Source organism: Leguminivora glycinivorella, chromosome 24 (genome assembly GCF_023078275.1).
Source record: "Leguminivora glycinivorella isolate SPB_JAAS2020 chromosome 24, LegGlyc_1.1, whole genome shotgun sequence".
Classification (NCBI taxonomy): domain Eukaryota; kingdom Metazoa; phylum Arthropoda; class Insecta; order Lepidoptera; family Tortricidae; genus Leguminivora; species Leguminivora glycinivorella.
In genome coordinates, this window is record NC_062994.1 from 9,787,478 (window position 1) to 9,813,858 (window position 26,381).

Below are 26,381 nucleotides of genomic sequence, written 5' to 3' on the forward strand. Positions count from 1 at the left end.
ACGTATAATCAATAGGCGTCATTCTTACGTAAGTTCGTATGCAACCTTTGACATACATACTTTCAATCGCTTAAAGAAAACAAACATTAAAAACGCCAACCAAAAAACAAACTTAAACTTGCCGTTCACAAAACCAACTACCCAAACCATCCTTCTAAAAACATAAGAAAAATGCGCTTCGCACCTCCAGGCAGCCGCAAAATAAAGTTGGTAAAGCCTTAGCAACCGTTGCTATGCAGAGTCAACAACGCGTTTAACACGTAAGGTCGCAACCGCCACGAACTTTTTAAGTAACCTTCAGTTCTATATAAATGCGTGTAAGTTTAAAATTCGCTTGACACGCAATAGTTAATTATGGTGTTCTTGTACGTTCTCATAATGGAATTGTCAAATCGCAAAGAAATTAGACAGTGTAAATAGGAGGAGAGTTTTGTATTGTGTTTTTGATTATTTTATTTAGAATAGTTACTTATTAGTGTAATAATAATGGCTCGAATGAGTGTGTGTTATTCCAGGTATATTTTTAATAAAATCATTTTCCCCTCACTAGCTCGGAAACACGTGTTTTGTCCTTTAATACCAGCGGGTAAAAACGCATTTTATCCACTAGTGGGTAAAGTAATTTGACCTTGAATAAAGTCAAATTAACTGCTTTAAAATTGATAAAATTAGGTGAATCTAGTAATAAAGATGATTTACCACCTGTGGAACTATTGGAAGCAGTGATAAACGCATTTTTTGCGTTGTAGTTTCCTCGTTATAGTGAGGGGAAAATTTTTGTGTTACACTCGGGTGCAAATGTATTTTACTTCTCGTGTGTTAAAAAACTCGCAAGTTCAGGATTCTATTTTCGAACCACTCGCTTCGCTCGTGGTTCAACAATAGAATCCTTTCCCTTGCTCGTTTTTCAATTCCACACTCGGCGTTAAAATACAACTTTGCCCCCTTGTATAACAAATAACTATTATTTACATTATCAAATTTACATTAGTATAGAAACTAAGATTAATCATAAAACTTAATAGCTTTATATTTTATATCTAAAATAGGCCCTTGAGGCATTGTTCCAGAAACGCTGGCGACATTTCCTCGCAGTATCACAATGTTGATTGTGTAAGGAAGTCGCTTGGTCTTAGGTCGCCATCAGTCCCCGTAGCCGAATGGCATTGCTACGACGTGAAACGAAAACGAAACACCGCGAAAGGTAGTCTGGATCTGTCGCGCCAATATGCAAGAGCGATAGAGATAGATAGATATCTACGAGCGTTTCGTTTCGTCAGCATTTCTGCCATTCGGCTTCATACCCAGGGCTGTATTTGTTACGTTTCAAAATTATATCCGCACCTGCAAGCCTGCACCCACTTACGGCCATCTTATGGCCTGGGAACCGTTTCTCGAAAGGTACAAGCCTTGTATTACAAGTGCGCGAACTGTCAAATCGATTTTAGTTACATTGCGAGCTGTTGAGATACAATAGGCTAGTTTCCTACTAGTCAAATCGAACTGTTATAACTATAACCTAACCACAAAATTTAAATTTTGAAAAAACCCCCGACCGCGACATAGTGAACCGATTTTCATGAAACATGGCTAAGAACACTCCCGACTAACTCAGCTTTCAAACAAAAAAAAACTAAATCGAAATCAGTTCACCCGTTCGGGAGCTACGGTGCTACAGACAGACACACACACAGACAGACAGACACGTCAAACTTATAACACCCCGTCGTTTTTGCGTCGGGGGTTAAAAATAGTAACATTGATCTACACGTCAGACAGACAGACAGACAAACAGGCAGACAGACAGACAGACAGACACGTCAAACTTATAACACCCCGTCGTTTTTTCGTCGGGGGTTAAAAACGCTTTGCTAATATGGAATTACTATGAAATACCGAGGAGTGACGTCACGATCAATTCATTTACTTTATATCTTTCTCTTTGACTTATTAAATAGAAATTATGTTTAAAATATAACTACTGTCCATATTTTTGTTCTAATTATGTGGTGCTTTATTTCGTGAACTGCATAAAATATTTTATTTCAACTATAGGAAACTAGCCTATTTTGCAGAGCCATCAAATACCGAGCCATTGTATACGAGTTCTCGTACCGTCCAAATGGGCCTTTACACTCTCTTCTTCCTACCCTTATCCCACGTCATGTGGGGTCGGTACTCGGTACAGTCAAGTGTAAAAATATGGGTGCGTACAACTTATCAAAAATATGTCCCATAGCACTTTATGTCGGCGGAATAAGGTCTCGGTACATATTTTTGAGCGGATAAAATCGATACGTATTTTTGCACTTGACTGTACAACTCGTCTTCCTCTTCCATTCCTCTCTATCTTATGTCATCTCAGCACTCACTTCCTTCTTTCTTATACCCTCTTTCGCACCACCATGACATCCATCCATCACTATTTAGGTTTACCCTTCCCGCTCAATCCCTCAACATTTATCACTAATATTCTTTTTTTACAAGCTTTTATTCAACTTATTTGGTCAAAAATTATTAAGGTTTCACATTTTAATTTGTATGACAATCATTCGTGTAAGGACAGAAAGACGTTTCCTCTTGATGCGTTGACAGAGGTACGCATCAGCCCTGGGGTCCCCTGTGGTGTCGACCAGCCGTGCCGACAGTGCCCACATGAATGTTTTCATATCGGCTGACCAGGGACCCAAAGTCTCAACTGCGAGCGCCGCAAACTCGTAGTTGTTGAGCAACGACGAGTATTTACGACGCTTCAGAATTTGGGGCTGGTCAGCCGCAGCTCCGGCCTGCATGCGGGTCCCCTGAATGTGTACTGAGAGAAAATACAACCAGTTTTCATGTTTGTCCAACAAGTTTTTTGGTTAAAATAGCGCCTACGTGCTCTTTGGTTCAAACAATAAGCTACTTGTCGTTTGAATCGGCAATATATTTGAATCAACAAGTCGATTTTATAAAAACAACCTGACACATATTGTTTTAAACATACGTTTGGCTGATTCAAATGGATAAACCGCAACAAGTCGAACTTGTTAAATTCACAATGCAAATTTCTCTCAGTGTGGGACTGAGCAAAAGTGTCTACACACGTTGCGTCCCACACCAGGGTCCTTCAGAGTTTCCACGGCACCAACGTTGCCTTGTTAGTATGTTAGTTTGGGTCAAAACGTAGAAGCTAAATTTGACCCACTTCCTGATTCCCGATACAGCTGAAATTTAGCACACATATGTAAATCACGTCACAATGCAATATTATGGTATCATGGAGCTGATCTGATGATGTCACAGAAAGGTGGTCATAGAAACTCTGTTATGAAACGTCGCATCCCCATCGAGTAAAGCAGTATATCACTGTTGAAAGGAAGGTACAGTCGGTGATAAAAGCTTGCGCCAAGATAAGATAATTCTTTATTTGATAAAACACGAGTGATATAAAGATGTTAATATGTACATTCGAGATCTTTACATGCTTGGCTGAATTTTCAGCATTCAAATATTTATTACATTAAATTACAAATATAAGTATAAAAGAAGGAGTACAGAAGATGGTCGGAAAAAAAAAATCAAATGTCAAATTGTTCTAATCATACTACTACTAACAAAATAAATAAAATGTTTGCATGTATAATAAAAATAAAATAAAGAAAATAATGTTACAACTCGATACAGCTCTTATAAGACTCTTTACAAATAAAATACACTTACATCACAAAAAAAAAAAAGGAAGAAGAATGCATTATTATTATGAGTAAAGAAAAAAAAAATTTAAAAGCTAATGTCAATTTACAAAATTCGTTATCTAGAGTCTATTTATTTTAAAATGTCGTATTATATCATTTATATTATAGAAACAATGTTCTAATAGCAAACTGTACAATTTTTTCCTAAAAGTCTTACCTTCTAATATTCTTATGTCCACAGGAATTGAATTATACAATTTTATAGCCATGCAATAGCAGTTATTTTGGAACAGTTTTAGCCTTTGCTGCGTTGGTATCTCTAAGTCGTATTTGTGGCGCTTTCCATTGCCTTTTTCTTTAAACAGTTCTATGTTATTTTTCACAAATTTACACATTTCATACATATACAAGGATGGTAACGGCAAAATCTTTTTTCTTTTAAATAATGGCCTGCAGCTGTCTAGATAGTGGGCTCCGCACAGGGATCTAACACATTTTTTTTGCGCTATAAAAACTCTATCTGCTTCGGTTGAGTTGCCCCATATTATTAAGCCGTAACGAATTTGTGAAGATACATAGCCGTGAAAGGCAGCGGTTGCTGCCGCTTCAGATACAATAGAACGTAGACGCCACAAAACATACACAAAACGATCTAGCTTATTACATAAGTGGTTAATATGGGCTTTCCAATTGCAATATTTGTCAATACGTAGACCTAAGAAAACTGCAGCATCAGTTTCCTTAAGTTGCACGCTATTAAAGTCTGTAGTAATCTCAAGTGGTTTACTTTTATATGTTTGAAATTGGATCAGCTGCGTTTTTTGCAAGTTTACATTAAGATTATTATCATTTAACCATTGAGTGACATTTGTCAGTGTATTTTTAATATTATGACATAGAGAATCACCATTCACCCCTTTGATTAAGATAGTTGTATCGTCTGCAAAGAGTATACTGTCGTTTTGTGTGGCTTTAGGTAAATCATTAATATATAATAGAAACAAAATTGGCCCTAGAATGCTGCCTTGTGGCACACCGCATTTATTTTCAATGTAAGGAGAATTATATGATTCTTTTTCATGGTTTGAGTTAAGTTTTGTAACTTCAACACATTGCTTCCGTCCGTTAAGGTAACTTTCTAGCCAAAGATACGGTTGTCCCCTTATGCCGTATTTGTATAACTTTGACAATAACGTTTCATGGCAAACGAAATCAAACGCCTTACTCATGTCCAGCATCAGTGCTACCACAGGTGCTTTATCATTTAAACTTAAGGTGACATTTCGTACCAGCTCAAAACAGGCATGTGTTGTTGATTTCTTTTTTTGGAAACCGTACTGCTTTGGTGTTATTAACTTACACTTTTCTAAAAAGTCGATTATTTTCCTATATACTAAGCGTTCGAAAACTTTAGGACAGGGATTAAAGTGATAGGACGATAATTCGACATGTCACATTTGTCCCCTTTTTTAAAAATCGGTTTTACTACCGAAATCTTGAGCCTATCTGGAAATACCCCTTCTGTGTATGACAAATTTATAATATAGTGTAAAGGCAATGAGATAATAACCGCAACAGATTTCAAAATGTTGACATTAATGCCATCGTATCCCGTAGACTGAGTATTTCTAAGGTTTTTTATAGCTTTATAAATGTCATAGTGATCATCAGGCAAAAAAACATGGTATGGGTGTTTTGGTCAATTAATGATGTTACATTAGAACTATTCTTAATACTTTTGTTTGTTAATTTTATTAGGTATTGGTTAAATTGTTTTGCGATATCTAAGGGATCATTGTATGTGATACTGTTTTGGGTGATTTCTTTTATTTCAGGAGATACTGCGGTGGAGCAACATTTTTTTTATAATACTCCACGAAGTTTTGCATACGTTTTTGGCATTTTGTATTCTTTTAAGGTTTATTGATTTTTGGGCTGCATTCATACATTTGTTAAGAATTTTGCAGTATTGTTTATAGCGGCTAAGATTTTCTTTTTTATTTGACTGGGAATATTGATACTTACAGTACAAAATTCTTTTTCTTATGCAACATTTTCGAAGTCCTTTTGTTATCCATGCGTTCCTGGTAGGTTTAATTTCATGCTTGATTGTAATAAACGGAAAACAGAGATTATAAAATAATGTGAATAAGTCATGAAATGCGTTAAAGGCTGCATTCGTAGTATTCTTTTCATAGACTTCGGCAAACGAAAGTGCTGCGATTGCGTTTATAAATTTCCTAATATTATCATCACTGTAGTCTCTTTTCTTTTCGTACCATATTAAAGGTTTTTTAGCAAAACTGTTTCTTGTATTCAGACTACACGATAAAGTTTGACCCGTGTGAAAAATGATTTTTTTGCAAAAAACCTTAAGTGACTCATCCCTCCTCCTCCTTATATTAATTATATATCCTTATCCATCCTCATCTTCTCAAGCCTTACGATAATTATATAAGTAAATTATCCATTATTATACATTTTTAGTCGATCCATCACAAGCCACCGTATGAATTACATGAACGATGCTGAAGAGCTCACGGACGCTGAATTGATAAAAGCCGTTAACGATCTGAAACACCAGATCAAAATCACCAACTTGGAGAACGATATCCTTGAAAGAACTATAATGAGGTAAGTTTTATTTTAAAACTATCCAAATCCAGAAAAAGTCTATACGGTCTTTGAACTAACATCAGTGGTCAAAGAATTTAAGCAACAAATATTATGTCTCCTGTGTGGTGACGGGTTAAGAATTTCACCACCCCCTTTCTTCTCGTGGGTGTCGTAGAAGGCGACTGTGGGATATGGGTTAAATTGTGGCGTAGGCGAGAGGCTGGCAACCTGTCACTGCAATGTGACAGTTTCGTTTTCTTTCCACCCCTTATTTGCCAAGAGTGGCACTGAAGCGTTAGTAGTTTCATGTGTTCTGCCTCTCCCTTTATGGGATACAGGCGTAATTGTATGTATGTAAATATTATGTATAAATGTCAACGTAAAACCAGAGACTACGATGAGACACTAAAGAACTATTTGATGCTGATAAAAGCCGTTAACGATCTGAAACACCAGATCAAAATCACCAACTTGGAGAACGATATCCTTGAAAGAACTATAATGAGGTAAGTTAAACCTAAAAAATATACAAAGCCTGAAGAAAACTGTGGAAATGGTGGGAAAGGATAAAGCTGCGAAAATAATGTTCGAGAAAGCCCTAAAAAGATCTGAGGCCCGTTTCTCGAAAGGTACAAGCCTTGTATTACAAGTGCGCGAACTGTCAAATCGTATGGGTTGTCATGTAACACACACTTGTAATACAAGGCTTGTACCTTTCAAGGAACGGGCCACTGGTAGTGCGGACCAGGTAATGCGGTAGTGCAAACTTGAATGAATGAATGAATGAGACTTTATTCGAAACACATTTACAACAACATCAAAGTTGGCTTAAACCTAGGAAAATAAATGAAGTTACATTGCTGAGAGTGGTTTCGGGTTTGCTCGAAGTGGCGTAAAATTGGGCATCGTGGCTTTTTTTTGAGCCAAAGGCTATTATCATTTTTACGTCAATTGTTTATTTTAAGCGCAACATTAAAGCAGCATGGCCGAATATCCTTCAACACAGATTATAATAACAAAAGGCGGAAAGATATCGTTTGTATTCAAACCGTACATAGAAAACACGTTTTTTGTCTTTCTGGGGCCATTTCTATACAACAGGTTAAATGCAAAATTAGACTTATATCCACTTAGCTATGTTTGTTGTAAAAGTGCTCTACGACGAGGCCTGCAAAATATGACGTACGATCATACAGAAAAGTTACTTATGGTCGTAAAATAATTACCTATTGAATATACAATGAATATATATGTAATGTAATAGTTCGGAAGCTACGAAAATAAGTCTTGTGTTTATTTTCCTATAAGTTTTATTTTAGTGAATAATTAAAAATAAATCACTAATTTAGTCCTTCCTCTGCCTGAAACACAGGAACTATCCTAGCTCAGGCATTTGTATAAAACATCTCTTATATGTATAACAATTTTTAGCCTTTAAGAACAATCACTGTACAATTATGTTTTTATTAATAAATTATTTGTATTTGTATTTGTACGTAGTGACCTACCCAGAGTAAGAGTACCTACCCAGTGAAGTAACTAGATTTCCGGTATAGACCAAATTGTTCGATGCATCAATTTTATTTTATGGAATTTGGCTTAAAAGATCGCAAAATGACAGAAATGTCAATAATCCGACTCTAAGAACTGACAAAACCTGCTGTAAAATACTTCAATAGCTCAATCTCCTCTGAGTAATGGCCATTCAATATGTCACAAAGATATTTCCTTTCAGATTAGAACCATCCCTCATGACCAACATTCAGCAAGCCATAGACTACGCCAGCAAGTTAGCCAGCTCGCCGTCGTTAGGGGGCAGTTTCATGAGGTCCCAGACTTCCAAGTTTGATTTCAGCCCGTCAAAGATCCTGTCAAGTCCTTCCAGGTAAAGTTTCGCCGTACTTGACTACGTTTAGCGAATTTCCCAGGGTGTCACAGGGTGGCTAAAGCGATCTGATCGAAAACGATCTGAGTTATGTAACTCATAGCAGCTTTCTTACAAGAAGTCATTGGTTACGTTAGCAAGATAACCAGCTCACCCTTCCTAGGAGTCAGCTTCATGAGGTCGCAGACTTCTAAGTTTGACTTCAGCCCGTCAAAAACTCTATCCAGTCCTTCCAGGTAAAGTTTTACGCCTACTTGACTATGTCTAGCGAATTTCCCAGGGAGCTATGGTTGGAGGATGTAAAGTTCTGAATTATTTAACTCATAGCAGCTTTCTTCCAAGAAGTCACTGGTTACGTCAGCAAGATAACCAGTTCACCCTTCCTAGGGGTCAGCTTCATGAGGTCCCAGACATCCAAGATTGACTTCAGCCCCTCCAAGATCCTATCTAGTCCATCCAGGTAAAGTTTTAGCCCTACTTGACTACGTTAAGAGAATTTCCCAGGAAGTTATGGCTGAAGGATGTTAAGTTCTGAGTTATGTAACTCATAGCAGCTTTCTTCCAAGAAGTCATTGATTACGTCAGCAAGATAACTAGCTCACCCTTCGTAGGGGGTAGTTTCATGAGGTCCCAGACTTCCAAGTTTGACTTCAGCCCGTCCAAGATCCTATCTAGTCCATCCAGGTAAAATTTTAGACCCGTTAAGTTTACATGTCAAGGTTCTGACATGAAATTAATTAGGAGAGACTAAAGAATCAGTAAAGTTTGCAATCAATACATCTCTGGTCATTGCACAGCAAACCCCATAAATATTTTGGGTGGGTATGTTGTGTTCATTCTAGCTACCAGTCTGATATTTATTTTCTATACAATTACAGGTCTTTTAGCACGGCACTTTCTAAAACCATAGAAAACGAAAAGGTTGTAAACGATTAAATTATTGCTATCCTTATCTTCTTTAGTCTCTTTCATTTTACCCTCTACAACAATTGATGCACAAATCTCAAGCACACCCGAACCATAATCTATCCGTTAACTCTGCAGAGCTTCGACCAGAAGAGTGGAATCCTCAGCCAAGATAGGAGGGACGACGGTATTCGGAAGTGGAGCCAGGATCAACGTGATGGCTCGGTCGGAGCTAGTCAGTACTGAGATGGAGTTGCTGATGCAGAAGCTAGCCAATGCTAGGAAGAGGGTAAATTTAAGCTTTGTTTTCGGTGGAGTAAATCATGTTTCTACATATTTGTTGATCCTAAATTATCCAAAAATAACTATGATTCCAGGCAGCAAAACAACATGCAATGCTCAAAGCTCAGCTAGAAGAGATAGAACTGCGAGTAGTTGACATTGAGAAGGCGAGCGTAGCGTTCAACCAAGAAGTCATCGTAGATGGCTGGGACAAGCTAGCACAGAGGATCCCTGCTGAAATCTGGATACGGTATATCCCTTTCTCTCTCTTTCTCTTTGCTTAGCCATTCTTTGCTTCCCATTTCAATTGGAGTCGGCTGTCCTCGTCAGTCCTCGTCACAATTTTCTGTTTTGGGTCATCGATAGGATATCCCAGCTAATATTATAAATTTAAACTAACTCAGTCAATAGGATAGTGGACATCGAGAAAATGAGTGAAGAGCCTCACCTCGGACACTGGCGATCAAATATATGAAAGAGGCGCGTTCCTAACACACAGTCTTAGGCTTTATTTAGACGGCGTGCGAACTCGCATGCGATTTTAGATACATTACGGGCTGTTGAGTTGAGGGTACATATAATTTTGCAAAGCCTTCAAATACCGCAATATAATGAAACTCGTATGCGAGTTCTCGTACCGTCTAAATGGGCCTTAAGCTCGTGTAGGTGAACGTGTATCATGCCTATGTATGAGTGAAATATCTTCAAAGTCATCATAGATGGTTGGGTGGGACACGCTAGCACAAGTTTCTGCTAAAATCTGGGTAAAGTATATTCGTGGATACTACAATAGGGATGATGACTACATAAAAAATGGCATTCTGTTTAGTCCGTCAGTTAGATCGTTCAAAAATACTGCACACATATTTTTCGCTTTTTCTAATTAATGAAAAAAATCAAATATATAGAGCATCATAGTTCCGGACCTAGGCGTGACGTGACGCGAAACTTCAACGCACTGTACCGTCGTCATTTTTCGTTTACGAGACAAAATAAAAACTACGTGTCTTAAATTCTTTGATAATCTAACTGACTGACTAATTAGTTTTTTTTAGTCGTCTCGCCTATTGTGAAGAGGTGGGATTAATATCGAAAAAGCTAGCTAAACTAAACCCTAAAAGTTTCAGATGAATGTGTCCAAACAGCATCAACAGTCTAAACTGGCCAGCAATATTCATTACTAGAGAGCGTATTTCATGTAGCGATTTAAATATTAATATGGAAATGATTAGTGCATTTTTTAAATTACATGTCATGTGGATTATAATAAGGTCTTCCAATCTATCGCATCTACATCGCACACCGCAAACTTCGCTGACTAATTAGATTAAATTAATGTTATTTTTTGTAAATGTAATTTTTCTTTTCTTTAAATGTAGTTATTTTTGTAAATATCTACATTTAAAGAAAAGTATTTATTTCTAAATAAAGGAGTTAGTATACAGGAAGCGAATTATTTTCATTTTTCTATTCTTTGAGTCGTAATATAGAAGTTTTTACAAGAATTTATATAAATAAATTATTAAAAATTAACAAACATTTTTTTATTTATATAAACATATAACAAAATTTTGTTATCATTATTATTTTTGCCCAATATTCACAAAAACATCCAAAAATAGTTTTACTTTTATACATTTTTTGTGTGTAGAAAAAATAATAAATTATGCGAGTCATATCCATATTAATCGCTACATGAAATCCGCTCTCTATTCATTACAGATACATGACAGAGTGGATGAAAATATGCGACAGTCAGATCGGCAAGCTCCGGCTTCGAACCAGCACCCTCAACACACAGCACGCCAAGTTCAAAGGTCAGATCAAGGTCAAAGCCGAGCTGAATGACAGGCTCCGGCCCGTCGACTTTGATAAGATCAAGATTGAGAATCAGGAAGCGTTGGCGACGATCGACCAGAAAACTAAGCAGGTGATCGTTTTTGAAGGTTTTAATGAATTGAAATAGATAAGTATCATACACGAAAGAAAAAACGACAAGCCGGGAATCGAACCCGGGTCTTCAGCTTACACGGCTAACGTCTTTACCACTAGACCACCTACTTTTTGTCTCCTTCTAACGCGAACGAAGCCGCGGGCAAAAGCTAGATCATAATAATTCATATTATTTATATGTCATATACCTCTATATTTTAAATACAATTATTTACAAAATATTTTACACTAGCTTTTTCCCGCGGCTTCGCTCGCGTTAGAAAGAGACAAAAAGTAGCCTATGTCACTCTCCATCCCTTCAACTATCTCCACATAAAAAAACCACGTCAATTGGTCGCTCCGTTTTGCCGTGAAAGACGGACAAACAAACACACACACTTTCCCGTTTATAATATTAGTATGGATAAGTAGGTACTTATTCTAAGTTTAGATACTTATTTCGTACTCCATAAACTCCTTCAAGTTATAGCTAAGCTATAGCCTTTAGTGAACGTTTATGTATGTATAAAGAGCTTAGTGTGCAGCCTGAGTGCATGCTTATATTGGGCGTGCAGCGAGGCGGGGCGTGCGGCGTGCATATCAAACAATTGAAGCTCATGCAAGTGTCCTGAGTAGGATTGCAAAAAACGGTTTTTTTTCTGGCTTGAAAAAAAAACGTGAAAAAAAACAGTTTTTTTTCTGGAGTATGTTTTTTTCTAAAGGTCGAAATCTCAAAATTTGCATTTACTACTTTTATACGGTTTTTTCGACTTTATGTTAACTATTAAACAAATTTAATTTAATAACTTTAATTTCTGGTTTTATAAAACTAACATTTACACAATCTGCAGTTAGTAGTTATCGCTATTTACTGTTGGCAACACCACCGCCTCTCCACGCTTCACGCTGCATCGGGGATTGCCCATAAATGTTTGTATACTGAATGTTTATCGAATTAAAATGTACGTTATCGTTATTGAAACGTTACAAATCACGAAAAACCGTTATTGTCGTATTATTTGTTCGTCTGAAAAAAAAACATATTTAGAAAAAAAGCATAGTGCTTGGTTTTTTTTCATGTTTTTTTTTCATAATTCTGAAAAGAAACATTTGGTTTTTTTTCTATTTGCAACCCTAGTCCTGAGTCGACGCGAGCCCGCCCCACTGCGCGCGTCGCCGAATCGAACGCTCCGAGCGTCCACTCCTTCCTTACACTTAGAAGTTTAATAATTTGCCCTATTCTAACAGCTGGAAGAACTAAAGAAGATGACAGGAGACGCGAATCTCAACCTGACAGTTCACAAGAAGGCGATGTGGGAGCAGAACTCTTATTTGGCCAAGATTTTTGAAACCATCAAGACGAAGCAGCGACAGACTGTTGCTATTGATAAGGAGAGGGGTGTTATACAGGTGGAGGCAGATGCTTTGGCCGCCAGGTACTTATGTACAGTCAAGGAATTTAACCAAGAACCCGTCTGGTGGGCACTTGTGAACTTTGCTCAGATGCCAGGTAACCCGCTGGGCCATACAAACGGGTGGTTATAAATTACGACAGGTTTCTGACGTAGTGCGCCATTTTTTGTCTGGTAGTGGATGTGTTAATTCCCTACCCATCATCCTCCTTGCGTTATCCCACGCCACGGCTCATGAGAGCCTGGGGTCCACTTTGAGAACTATTCCCGAGATTTGGTGTAGGCTCAAGTTTTTACGAAAGCGACTGCCATTCGACCTTCCAAACCGAAGGGTAACTAACTAGGCCTTATTAGGATTAGTCCGGTTTCCTCACGTTTTCCTTCACCGAAAACCGTCTGGCAAATATCATATGACATTTCGCACATAAGTTCCGAAAAAGTCAATAGTTCGAGCCGGTGTTCGAACCGTAGGTATAAACGTTTCTCTATACGAATGTAATTTCTGTTTTTGACTGTTTTTTTATAATCTTTCAGTAATGTCAAATAGTATTTGCTCCCGGGATAACGATATAATGTTTGTGTTACACTCGGGTGCAAATGTATTTTACTTCTCGTGTGTTAAAAAATTCGCAAGTTCAGGATTCTATTCTCGAACCACTCGCTTCCTCCTTTCACTTGCTCGTTTTTCAATTCCACGCTCGGCGTTAAAATACAACTTTGCACCCTTGTATAACAAGTAACTATTATATTGTCTAACATTTAGGCACTGGTCCCATCGCGAGCAAGTAAGCTATGAGCTATCGGCCATAAAAACGAACAAAAGATAATCACTCCCGTGCAAATAAAAGAGACACGGCGATATTGATAGCTCACCGCTGGGCGAGTAGCTATAAACATCGCCGTGTCTCTTTTATTTACACGGGAGTGATTATCTTTTATTCGTTTTTATAGCCGATAGCTCATAGTGTACTAGCTCGCGGTGGGATCAGTGCCTTAAGCCCCATTTAGATGGTACGAGTTTCTCGCCTCGAACGTACGATTATCGAAGTACGAGAAAAAATATCGTATCATGTAAACTATGCGTACGATATCGCACGGGAGGAGGCGATAATCGCCTCGCCTTTGATGTTTGTATGTCTCCGTGTAAACAAAACACGTATGCGAGAATCGTATACGAGTTTATGCGCTACAGTCGAAATGAATTCTCTTTACCTAGAAACAGAAACCATGGTATTTTTATATTTACAGCTAACTCTCAGTAACAGCTAAAACCAAAAATAAATTAGGGTTATCATTATCAATATTATATAGTTAATGTAGGGTATAATGCTATCATTTAAAATAAATCTTATCTATATTCTATGTTCAATAATGTCCTAAACCTAATCGCAAGTATCGCAACCAAGATTTTATTAGCTAGGTAACGCTACGGTCGAATTCATTATTTTCCCTATTATATAATTATTATTTAGACCGTCATAAATAATTTATAGTGTTTTTAATATTATTGGGTACTATTCATTTTAAATTAAAATAAATCCAAAGTAAATTATATCCAACATTATAAAAAAACATGTGATATATGTGTTTATAATTAATTAATTAGCAACTAAGCACGCAAGTTGACAGGCAAAACTCGCATGAAAATCGGTTCGCTCCGATTCGTGCGATAATCGCACGTTCGAGAAGAAATGTCATACGAGAACCGGTTTAGACGAGTCGAGAAATGTTATGGAAATATTTCCCGAAAATTCAACTCTCCGTCTAAACTATTTCGCCTGGCGATAATCGCATGGCGAGTAGGTATCGCATACGATACTCGTATACGAGTTTTTATTTCTCGCACGAATGTAAACGTTTTTCGTACGATAATCGCCAGGCGATTATCGCATACGATAATGTCATAAGTACGAGTTTCTCGACCAAAACGGGCGAGAAACTCGTACCATCTAAATGGGGCTTTATGGTCAACGAAATGTTTTGATAAATTTTGTCTACAGATTGACGGAGGTGAAAAAAGTCAGAAACGCGTATGAAGTCCCAGATATAATGGAGTATGTGGAAGTAAAGGTATGTTAATGTTCTGTTTTTTTTTTTTAAAGCAGAACTTCATGAAGTATGCCACAATCATTATGGGTGTCATTCTAGGATGAGTAAACAAGATGTCCATCTTTCAAACTAAATACACCTGTCTATTTCTCACTAACATAAAACGACATGTGAACGACGACGAGTGTGAACGATTAGTATATGCGGCCTTTAATATTGAGCAAAGGCCTACTATGGAAGTACTTTACAGCAGCGGTTTTCAAACTTATTTTCCCATGGAACCCTTTTGGCAAGCAAAATATCTCACGGAACCCTTAAATTAAATAAAAAAATAGTTTATTACAATCTTGATTTTAATAAATCTAATAGTAAAATCTAATCACTAGATTCTAATCAATAGATAAATGAGGTATTACATGGAACTGTTTTTATTTTTACAATTGGTGAATCTTTGGTTTTATGGAAAAGAGTTGAAGTCGCATATCAGTCAACCAAAAGTCACACGGAGCCCCCAAAGAGGTTTTGCGGAGCCCTAGGGCTCCGCGGAACACTCTTTGAGTATGGCTGTCTTACAGCATCTTACAGCGAAGTAATAACACTTGACTTTATAGCTAGAGCTCATCGAGCTGTACTACCTGGGTTCGTAGCCGACTGACACAAACGCTCACGAAACGAAACGCTCGTAGATAAATCTATCTCTATCGCTCTTGCGTATTGGCGCGACAAAGCCAGACTACCTTTCGCGGCGTTTCATTTTCGTTACGCGTCGCAGAAATGCTATACGACTACACCCCTTATAGGTATGTGTCCTGAGAATTCAAGAAATCTCCGGAGACATTAAATCATGTGGTAATAAAAGGAATCTATTTTAATTTTCAAGGCAGCGTTGGGGGACCTGCAAAAAGGCGCCAAGCTGCTGGAAAACAGACTTCGCGTCCAGCACATCGCGCTCACTTCGCTGCAGAGCAAACTACGGATCATGAAAGCTTAGCTCAATCATAGACTAAATATAAGAAAATCATACCATCCCATACATTTAAATGCGCCGCCTAAGAACGCGCATACACTACACCACACATAGATGGCGCCACAAAAAAATGTCTTGTAGTTTTCGATTATACTTGTAGATGGCGTTAAGTGTCACTTTTGACATAGATTTACATACATACATACATACAATCACGCCTGTATCCCGTAAAGGGGAAGGCAGAGCACATGAAACTACTCAAATTTCAGTGCCACTCTTGGCAAATAAGGGGTTGAATGAAAACGAAATTGTGACATTGCAGTGACAGGTTGCCAGCCTCTCGCCTACGCCACAATTTAACCCATATCCCACAGTCGACTTTTACGACACCCACGGGAAGAAAGGGGGTGGTGAAATTCTTAACCCGTCACCACACAGGACATAGATTTATGGATCGAAAGTGACACTTAACGCCAATTTACAAATAATCGATGGCAACAAGGCATTTTTTGTGGCGCCATCTATGCTTGGTGTAGTGTATGCACGTTCTTAGGCGGCCGCATTTTAATGTATGGGATGGTGATTGTATGATCTTCTTATATTAAAATCGTTTACAGTACATGGATCTTACCGCACTAGTTATGTAATGAGCTCATTACGCAGCTATGTCAAAAATTTAAATAACCATATTTGCTGTAAATCGTCGTATGATACACGTGCGAAGAATTCGAAACGAGTTGTAATAAATTAAAACACGACCGAAGGGAGTGTTTTCAATTGACACGAGTTCTCTTTTCCGCACTTGTAGTGAAATGTACTAATAATTTTTCCCGCTTTGTTGAATGTTACCCTAAGTTTAGCATAATAATTTATAATAATTATTTACTACCGAATTATCAAGATTTAGTGTTCATTTAAATCTTTTTTAAGACACACGGGGCGAACGCGATAAAATAACATTATTACTATAAATACCTAGATATTTTTCTAGCACGATCGTCAAGTTGTTAGTGCTTGACAAAATAAAAACATCGACAATCCTTTTATCGATAAATAGCCTAACATAAGGTTATTGATTACCCCTGATAATAATCTCTAAAATCTTGAATAATTATGTAAACTATTAAAATATGGTTCGTTTTATTATTATTGTCCATTTATTTTCAAACATGTGACATTTGTATAAAACAGTAATGTTATATACCTACACATCAATTCAAGCCTATATTCAATAAACGGGGTAGGCAGAGCACATACAACTACTCAATATTATTCAGTGCCAGTGCAATAATTGATGACATAATAAAATCATAATAATTAATCATCCTCATTGCGTTCTCCCGGCATTTGCCACTGCTTGTTGGAGCTGGGGTCCGCTTTGACAACTAATCCCAAGATTTGGCGTAGGCACTAGTTTTTACGAAAGCGACTGCCATCTGACCTACTGGAATTAGTCCGGTTTCCTCGCGATGTTTTCCTTTACCGAAAAGCGACTGGCAAATATCAAATGACATTTCGCACATAAGTTCCGAAAAACTCATTGGTGCGAGCCGGGGTTCGAACCCGCGACCTCCGGAACGAAAGTCGCACGTACTTACCGCTAGGCTACCAGCGCTTCTATAATAATAATTAATGACATGTTATAATGTAAGTTATCGAACTAAATATGGAAGTTATCGAGCTTAATGTAGAAAATTCAAGTTTTTAGCTTTTATAGACCCGGAATATTTCAATTCTACTAATGCTCATATCGAAACTTTAAGTCGGTCTGGCGGATGGTTGGGTCCATCCGATTGGTCTGGCTGCTTACAAACGGTCTAGTTACAGGTCCCTGCGTATCATATATCAAAATCAGGCTTGAGAAAATGAGGTAAGTTAGAGTCGTTTTTTGCCAACTTTGTCGCGTCTGGTAAAAGTTATATTTATAATAAAATACACATGTACTTACGCAGTGTAAATAAAATTCATAGCTTAAAATTAATCTTGCACCACATATAAACTTTCATTTTTTTATTTCCTTAGAAGTAAATTTTTTGAAAGTCGCTTATTACGTCAAGTATACAATATATACACGTAGCTTAATGTAGAAAATTCAAGTTTTTAGCTTTTATAGACCCGGAATATTTCAATTCTACTAATGCTCATATCGAAACTTTAAGTCGGTCTGGCGGATGGTTGGGTCCATCCGATTGGTCTGGCTGCTTACAAACGGTCTAGTTACAGGTCCCTGCGTATCATATATCAAAATCAGGCTTGAGAAAATGAGGTAAGTTAGAGTCGTTTTTTGCCAACTTTGTCGCGTCTGGTAAAAGTTATGGCCGGCGGAAACGGTCTGGCATTGATGATAACCAATTTCTAACAACGTGCTCTAACACATATATAAAAATCAGCCTTGAGAATTTAAGGAAAGTAAGCACTTTTTTTTCACCTTCATCACTTGATAGCAAAAAATTGGCCGATGGGCCGAACTAGAAAATATGCACACATTAAACGCCGATGTGAACTCTACATTGTCCCAAAGTTTCATCCTTGAGAATTTGAGGAAGGTCTGGCGGGCCTGGGCTCTTGATCTATGTGAATTTAAGCTTTGAGGCGTAAACTACAAAACTCGAGTCGCAACTTCTGAGTCTTAAAGCCTCGAACCTTAAAGCCTCGACCATATAAGCCTCAACCTTATAAGTTTGCGTTGCTGCTTACGAGCACAGAATCCTCGAGTCTTTAGTCCTCAAGCTTTAAAGACTCCTAAGCTTTGAAGGTTTAAGTCTATAAGGTTTGTAGCATTTAACAGCAATTCCCGTCAACTTTGTACAAAAATTAAGGGAAAAGTTAAATTTGTTTTTATTAATTCCTATTTTGTTACCAAGATTTTGTTGATTAATTGAGATTTTATTAAGTTTTATTTCGTCATTAAGGTTCTCTAGTAGGTATCTGTATTTTCTTAATTATAACAATTATCCTGTATATATCTTACGAAAGTCGAATTATATTACTAAATGTTGGTAACAAAATAGGATCAATTAAAATTTGCTGACGTGGCATTGTACAAAGTTGACGGGAATTGCTGTTAAGTCTTAAGAGCTTTTAATAAACTAGATCCTAAGGTCAACAGAAGTAAAAAAAACAGGCCAAGTGCGAGTCGGACTCGCCCACTGAGAACTCCGTACTTTTTAGTATCCTGAGATACATGAGATACAGCGTGGTGACGTGACCGGGCGGACGGATATCTGAGTCTTAGTAATAGACTTACGTTTTTACCCATTGTGTCAATTCAATTCAATTTAAGAGCTGGGCTCTTGTCGGTGCAGCTTGATGAAGTTGTCTCCACTTTGGTCGATCCGAAGCCAGCCTTTTAGTGTCCTGGTACGACACGGCCCTTACATGTTCCTTTACTTGGCTCATATAACTCTTTCTTGGCCTTCCCCTTCCTCTCCTTCCATTTAATTTCCCTTCTATTATGTTTGTGATGAAATGGTCGTGTCGTAGCAGGTGGCCTATCATCTTTCCTCTCCTATTTTTAATAATATTCAATAAGGTCCTCTTTTCCTTCACTCTATTTAGGACTGCTTCATTGGTTACTCTTTCTGTCCATTTGATCCCTTCCATCCTTCGCCAGCACCACATCTCAAAGGCTTGCAGGTATTCTTCATCTCTCTTTCTTAGCGTCCATGTCTCGCTTGCATATAGTGCTATGGCCCATACAAATGTCTTCATAAATCTCTTTCGTAGGTTTAATGCTATTCCTGATCTAAATAGGGTTTTTTTCTTATAGTATGTCTGCTTTGCTATCGCAATTCTTGCTCTTATATCTGTAGTACATCTTGAGTTTCCTGTTATGATACTTCCCAAATATTTGAAGTTCTTGACCTGTTCTATTTTTGTTCCGCCTATTTTTAATTCAGCCTTTACATTGTCTTTCTTAGATGCTATCATAAACTTAGTTTTATTGTTATTAATTTTTAATCCAAATTCTCGAAATGTGTTGTCCATTAAATTTACTAATATCTCTAATTCTTTACTGTTATCGGCTAAGGCTGCTATATCATCAGCAAATCTAACAAATACTATTCTCTCTCCATTTATCTTGATACCTAGATCTTTAGCAGAATCCAATACTTTCAATATAGCGGCTTCAATAAATACATTAAATATGAGTGGCGACAATGAGCAGCCCTGTCTAACCCCCTGCTTTATTTTAGCTTTTCCAATTTCATCTCCTATTTCTATTATCGTTTCTTGTTGTCGGTATAGTTCATATATTATCTTTCTGTCCCTGTAATCCAATCCTATTTCTTTCAACCTTTTCATCATCAGCTTCCAGTCTACCTTATCGAACGCCTTTTCTAGGTCTATAAAGGCTATGCTTGTGTTACGGCCTATGTCCAATCGTCTATCTAAAGTCAATCTTAGTGCCAGTATTGCTTCTCTAGTACCCTTCTGCTTTCTAAAACCATATTGGTCTTCTCCTAGGTTATTTTCAATCTTATCTCTTATACGGCATTGTGTACGGAACCCTAAAATCTACTAAACCGACACGTCAAATTAAGGGTTAAAAATAAATACTATCTGCCTATAAAGCTCGTTGTTTGAGCTCTTAAAGCTTGACACAGGCCTTCGAGGTTTAGGGGGCTTGAGCTCTCTATGAAGCCCGAGTCTTAAAGACTCACTCTTAAGAGCTCATAAAAAGCTTGAGTCGTTAAGGTTCTGAACCGTTTCTGAGCTAAAACCTTTAACGCTTAAGTCTTTAAAGCGTGAACCTTTAGGGTTTTCAAGTCTTTAAGGTTTAAAAGTCTTCAAGACTAGTCTTATAACAACACTAGCCAGCATGGAACTGAACATGCAGACAAGCACAGCGCAGACGGACAGACCGAAGGCCCCTCGCAGACATATTGGTACTAAACGCTTATTTCTGTCCGTTCGTTTGTTGTTTGATGCGCATTGCGATTCACATGCGAAGACACTAGCTTCTCTCTCCCTCTTTTTTTTATTTAGTCCTAAGTAAGACAAAGTACACTTTAACTCTCACAATAACTTCGCCAAACAGCGAAATTATCGATCCTTTTTACTCACTAACTCTGACCCTCACTCACTCAATCTCTCGCTCACTCGCTCACTCACTCACTCACTCACTCAATCTCTCACTCAATCTCTCACTCACTCACTCTTTCTATAAATACTTACCGTAATAACTGATAAGCCAGCATCGAACTGAACATGCAGACAAGCACAGCGCAGACGGACAGACCGAAGACCCCTCGCAGACATATCAGTAACGCCCCGCGGACCACCTCGCAGCTTGTCACACCTTCGAACACGCAGCGGAGTTCTGAAAACATAAACAAATATTTTAACACGTTCGCTATCAACCCGCCTGGCGGGTGCTCGTGAACTTTGCTCAGATGCCGGAGAACCCGCTGGGCGGGTTATCGCCATACAAGCGGGCGTTTATAAATTACGACCGGTTTCTGACGTAGTGCGCCATTTTATTTTCTGGTAGCCAAAAGTGTTAAACTAAATTGTACCAGGCCAGGGCCTTTTTCGGAGTGGTATTTTATTTATTTATTTATTTAAACTTTATTCCACATAAATAAAAAAATGTACAAATGGCGGACTTAATGCCTAATGGCATTCTCTACCAGTCACCCATCGGGCCAAACAGAGACAAGTAAAAATGGTGCAAAGAGAACGAAAAATAACAAAGATTAAAATTAATCGGAAACAACTGAAGTACTAAATACTGAAAATACATAAATAACAATATTATGCATATACCTCTACTTAATAAACTTGCTACACATATAATTAATACTTCCAAATATTATATATATACTAATATTGATGGATGCTACTCGAACTCTTGTTTTAGCAGAATACCCACCAACATGTGTGGTACCACAATATTTTATACCCACTTTCGCTGGTTTTCGCTTAAAAGCCCTTTTGTTAAGTTTCAAATACTATCGGGCCTTCTTATTGGAAATGGAGAATAAGTGCGTTTTCACATTATCCGATCCGATATCGGATGTCGGACCGATATCCCATACCATACATTACAGCCGCCATCTAGGATTTTTTCTATTGAAATCCTTCCGACATCCGATATCGGATCGGATAATGTGAAAACGGTTTGAGGCTGGTTTTGGTGTCACGCGGATCGATCGCACGTAGCGATCCGCACCGGACTAATATGCATTGAGTTTGGGGAGCGTTTTAAGCCTCCGCCACACATAAAGCGTTTTGATAGAGTAGCGTTAGCGGAGCGTTAGCTGAGCGCAATGATAGCGGTGCGCCGGCGGAACGCTGGCGTTCCGCTCGCAATCCGCGCTCGTTAGTTCCCGCCGGCGTCCGCTGGGCGCACTGCCAGCGTTCGTCCGGCGCTCGCTATCGTTGCGCTCCGCTAACGCTCCGCTACCGCTCCGCCTACGCTATCAAAACGCGCATGTGTGGCCGAGTTTTTAGAGTAAGTGCGTTTTCACATTATCCGATCCGATATCGGATGTAGGACCCATAGCATAGCCCATACATTACAGGCGCCATCTTGGATTTCGTCCATAGAAATTTTTCCGACATCCGATATCGGATCGGATAATGCGAAAACGCACTAAAGCGGACGGGGTCCGCGCAGACGTCAACAAACTTCATATCGTCACTACTTTTAAAAAAACTTGTATCTTCGTCTGTCAATGAAAAGAAAATTGTAGTAAGTATGTATGGAATGCATATAGACTTACTGCGTTTTAACTTTGAGGAACAGCGTGAGATACAAGATTTTTTAAAAGTAGTGACGATATACAAGTTGGTCATGCGGATCATCATAAAACCAGCCTAAGAGCGGTATTACGTAGCATTATCATAATGACCGGGCAATGTGATAAAAAATGGCGTCTAGACAATGATTAATCACTTTGCCTAATATGGCTAGGCATTATTCATAATGCCCGGGCATTATACATAATGCCCTTATTAATCACTTGGTCCATAATAGGGAATGCAATTACCGGTCGTTTTTCAAAACCGGTAATTTACCGACATAGCGTCGCCAAAACCGGTAAACCGGTAATTTCCCGGTTTTCATTTTATTTCATGAAAAGTCAATATTTTCCGTCAAAATCGATAATTAAGTAGTTTTTTTAGTAGTGTTCATTAAACTACCACTTTCACAAGACAAATATGATTAATGAAATCTTGAAAAAAGCAAGTTTTAGTACTTAGGTACAAAAAATAAATACATTTTAGATGCTAAATCTTACAATTAGCACTCATCTTCGATAAAATCAACTAAGACACTAGAAATCATCACATATCATTCATATAAGTATCACGTATTTGTAATTGCGTAAAGGACAACTACAGGACCCTGGTTCTTATATCCCACCAGAAAAGTGCTGTGTTACACAGCAGGTTATGTCACATCCTGGATTGGCAGATCCCGCAAAAACAAGCAAGTTTCGTCAAGGGCAAAGGTGCAAACAGATCCTAAATATACGTCCATTGATAGAGATGGCTTATGAATTCAGTACTTCGATGATCCTCTGCTTCATCGACTATAGCAAAGCCTTTGACTGCATCGTTTTGTCATCAAGCATTTGGTAGCTTTCATTCATTTGAAACTCCGTTGAAAAAGGAAACTGGATTGGCAGAGAAACTTCGAGCCATTTTACTTTTATAAAATGTGTTGATAAAATTACCCGTCACCTGCCTACGGTGAATATGTCATCAGAAGAGCCTGCGGAAGCTGGGAGGGAAGAATCATTGGTGCGCACCAAAATAACGAATCTTCGATAGGCAGATAACACCAATTTTCTGGCCGCCAATGAAGCGGAAATAGTTGACAGCACTGGTAAAATGGAACGCATCAGTCTGGAAACGCATCTCAAGATTAACCATAGTAAAAACCAAGCTCATGGTGGTGGATTGTGGTAGGTAGATACAACACACAGATGCACTTAGGCCAGTAACAGTAGATGACTTCATATACTTCGGCGTAAACATCGACAATACTGGTTCTTCTGAAAAAAATCAGAATACGCATAGGAATGGCCAAAAGAGTCACAGTTACAAGTATTATCTCCATAATTCTTGGTTCCTGAGAACCGCATGTCTCTATAAAAACCAAAACCGGATTGGTTTATGCTCTAGACTTCTCCATTTTCATCTACGGAGCTGAGACTTGGAGTCTGAAAAAGGCTGCAACCGCATTGACGCTTCCGAGATGTGGTGCCAGATGAAGATTTTGCAAATACCCTGAATTGCCTTCCGTACAAATGTGTCTATCTTACGCGAATTGAAAATCAACACCAGGCTATCAACCATCTGTTTACGTAGAATTTTAGAGTTTTTGGAGGGCAAAAGGTCACAACCTTGAGAAACTAATCATTACTGGCAAGGTTGATGGCTAACGATCCAGAGGTCGCAAGATGGACAGATGAGATCCCTTTCACCCTCTACACCCAACTTAAGAACCGGAACAGAAATTCAGAATAAAACTGATTCTATTGGGACTTCACGACCCTCAGCAATGAAGATACCAATGCGAGGAGGAGGGGGTCTTATCTTAAAAGCTAATCAAATATTTATATAACAATGAGTGAATTAATGGTGTAAATTTGGAGTTTATAAAACCCACTGTGGATAGTGATTTTCCACAGTCCACACTTGTTGGTTTTATAGAAATCAGTTTTTTTATCTTGGAATCGACAATGCAGGCAACAATGCACGGACTCTAGCCGCTGCAAGAACTCATGCCTGATGATGGGTCTCCATATGACACGAAACATGTCGGCAGACATGCTTAGGTACGTTTATGACGACAACCCTTCATCTCTCTCGCGCGTATTGATGTCGACGTATTACAGTGAGTAAGCTATAACAGACATGTTTTCAATACCACAATATAGCATAGCAATTACACAAAAAATAAACGTTTTCGTGGAGAAAACGAATTCTTGCTAAATAAAGTGTTTACCAGAAGTATCTACAAGTGTTTATTTACGAAGAAATTGCGACAGAAGTGCTTTTTGTAGTAATTTTTAAGTAAATTTAAATTTCGGTAAAAAACCGGTTTTTGAATATATTTACCGGTAATTTACCGAAGCCAAATTTGGCAAAATTACCGGGAAACCGGTAAACCGGTTTACCGGTTTGCATTCCCTAGTCCATAACATATACACCAAGTACACCAACAGAGTAGCAGCTGACGTCTATGTAAGTTTACCTTCTTCCTTGCTATTGTGAGCGGTGTCGGGACGAGTAGAAGAACAGGTACACGTTCTAGTCAGCTTGGTGTATTCGCAATGCTGCAATTTTTGTAGCCTGAAAATGAAAGTTACTGAGATTAGGTATCATCAGCCTCCTTGCGTTATCCCGGCATTTTCCACGGCTCATGGGAGCCTGGGGTCCGCTTTGACAAATAATCCCAAGATTTGGCGTAGGCGCTAGTTTTACGAAAGCGACTGCCATCTGACCTTCCAACCCGAAGGGTAACTAGACCTTATTGGAATTAGTCCGGTTTCCTCGCGATGTTTTCCTTCACCGAAAAGCGACTGGCAAATATCAAATGACATTTCGTACATAAGTTCCGAAAAACTCATTGGTGCGAGCCGGGGTTCGAACCCGCGACCTCCGGAACGAAAGTCGCACGCACTTACCGCTAGGCTACCAGCGCTTCTTGAATTAAAACTATTTAAAACTGCAGAGGACTGTCAGTAGGCATTATTAAAATAAATGCCCTAAAAGTGTATTCGAACCCAGGACGATCGGTTTAAAAGATAGAACTATATATCTACTAGGCCAAACTGGCGCTCTAAGACAACTTGAGCTCATTCTTACACACACACAGATTGAATGAGTCCCACGATAAGCTTAAGATGGCTTGTCTTGTGGGTAAATAAATACTCAGACATGACTCAGGAACAAAATATCTGTGCTCATCGCACAAATAAATGCCCTTACCGGGATTCGAACCCAGAACCACTTAGCAGGCAGGGTCACTACCTAGGCCGGTCATCATTTAATATGGTTTTCCCCTCACTAGTTCGGAAACACGTGTTTTGTCCTTCAATACCAGCGGGTAAAAACACATTTTATCCACTAGTAGGTAAAGTAATTTGACCTTGAATAAAGTCTAATTAACTGTTTTAAAATTGATAAAAGTAGGTGAATCTAGTAATAAAGATGATTTACCACCTGTGGAACTACTGGAAGCAGTGATAAACGCATTTTTTGCGTTGTAGTTTCCTCGCTATAATGAGGGGAAAGTTTTGTGTTACACTCGGGTGCAAATGTATTTTACTTCTCGTTTGTTAAAAAACTCGCAAGTTCAGGATTCTATTCTCGAACCAACTTCAACTATAGAATCCTTTCACTTGCTCGTTTTTCAATTCCACACTTGGCGTTAAAATACAACTTTGCCCCCTTGTATAACAAATAACTATTGTACCGGTAAGCCACCAACTATGTAAATGTATTAATGTATCTTACTTGTTCATATGTATGTACGTCGTCGTGATGGTAACCAGAACACAAGTCAGGGCGCAGACCAGACAGCAGGCTCCAACTACTTTTATCTGAAAATTAAACATTTGGGCTTTTGTAGTAATCTAAACACAAACTTTAAATTTTGAAAAACATCCCGGTATACACCGGTAAACATCGTGAGG

The 26,381-nt window shown here is 38.4% G+C and overlaps 2 protein-coding genes across 2 annotated transcripts in view; one reads left to right on the plus strand and one right to left on the minus strand.

Moving 5' to 3' along the window:
* Positions 1-26,381, minus strand: part of LOC125238671 — a 72,935-nt gene that overhangs the window by 13,168 nt on the left and 33,386 nt on the right. Inside the window, exons 6-8 of the mRNA XM_048146062.1 lie at positions 26,203-26,288; positions 24,938-25,035; positions 20,905-21,049 (exon numbers count right to left, since the gene is read on the minus strand). Of these exons, the coding sequence (XP_048002019.1) occupies positions 20,905-21,049; positions 24,938-25,035; positions 26,203-26,288 (329 nt within the window). The remainder of the gene's footprint in view (positions 1-20,904; positions 21,050-24,937; positions 25,036-26,202; positions 26,289-26,381) is intronic.
* On the plus strand, positions 412-15,813 carry LOC125238673. The gene is made up of 9 exons (XM_048146064.1): positions 412-515; positions 6,165-6,311; positions 8,029-8,178; positions 9,223-9,373; positions 9,462-9,616; positions 11,089-11,296; positions 12,547-12,734; positions 14,711-14,780; positions 15,640-15,813. The coding sequence occupies exons 1-9, from the start codon at positions 487-489 to the stop codon at positions 15,748-15,750; spliced, it is 1,209 nt and encodes a 402-aa protein (XP_048002021.1). The 5' UTR covers positions 412-486; the 3' UTR covers positions 15,751-15,813.

Coding starts and splice junctions, on each gene's coding strand:
- LOC125238673 (XM_048146064.1), top strand. CDS start 487: ATGGCTCGAATGAGTGTGTGTTATTCCAG. Junction 11,297..12,546: donor TCGACCAGAAAACTAAGCAG/GTGATCGTTTTT, acceptor CTATTCTAACAG/CTGGAAGAACTAAAGAAGAT. Junction 14,781..15,639: donor TGGAGTATGTGGAAGTAAAG/GTATGTTAATGT, acceptor TTAATTTTCAAG/GCAGCGTTGGGGGACCTGCA.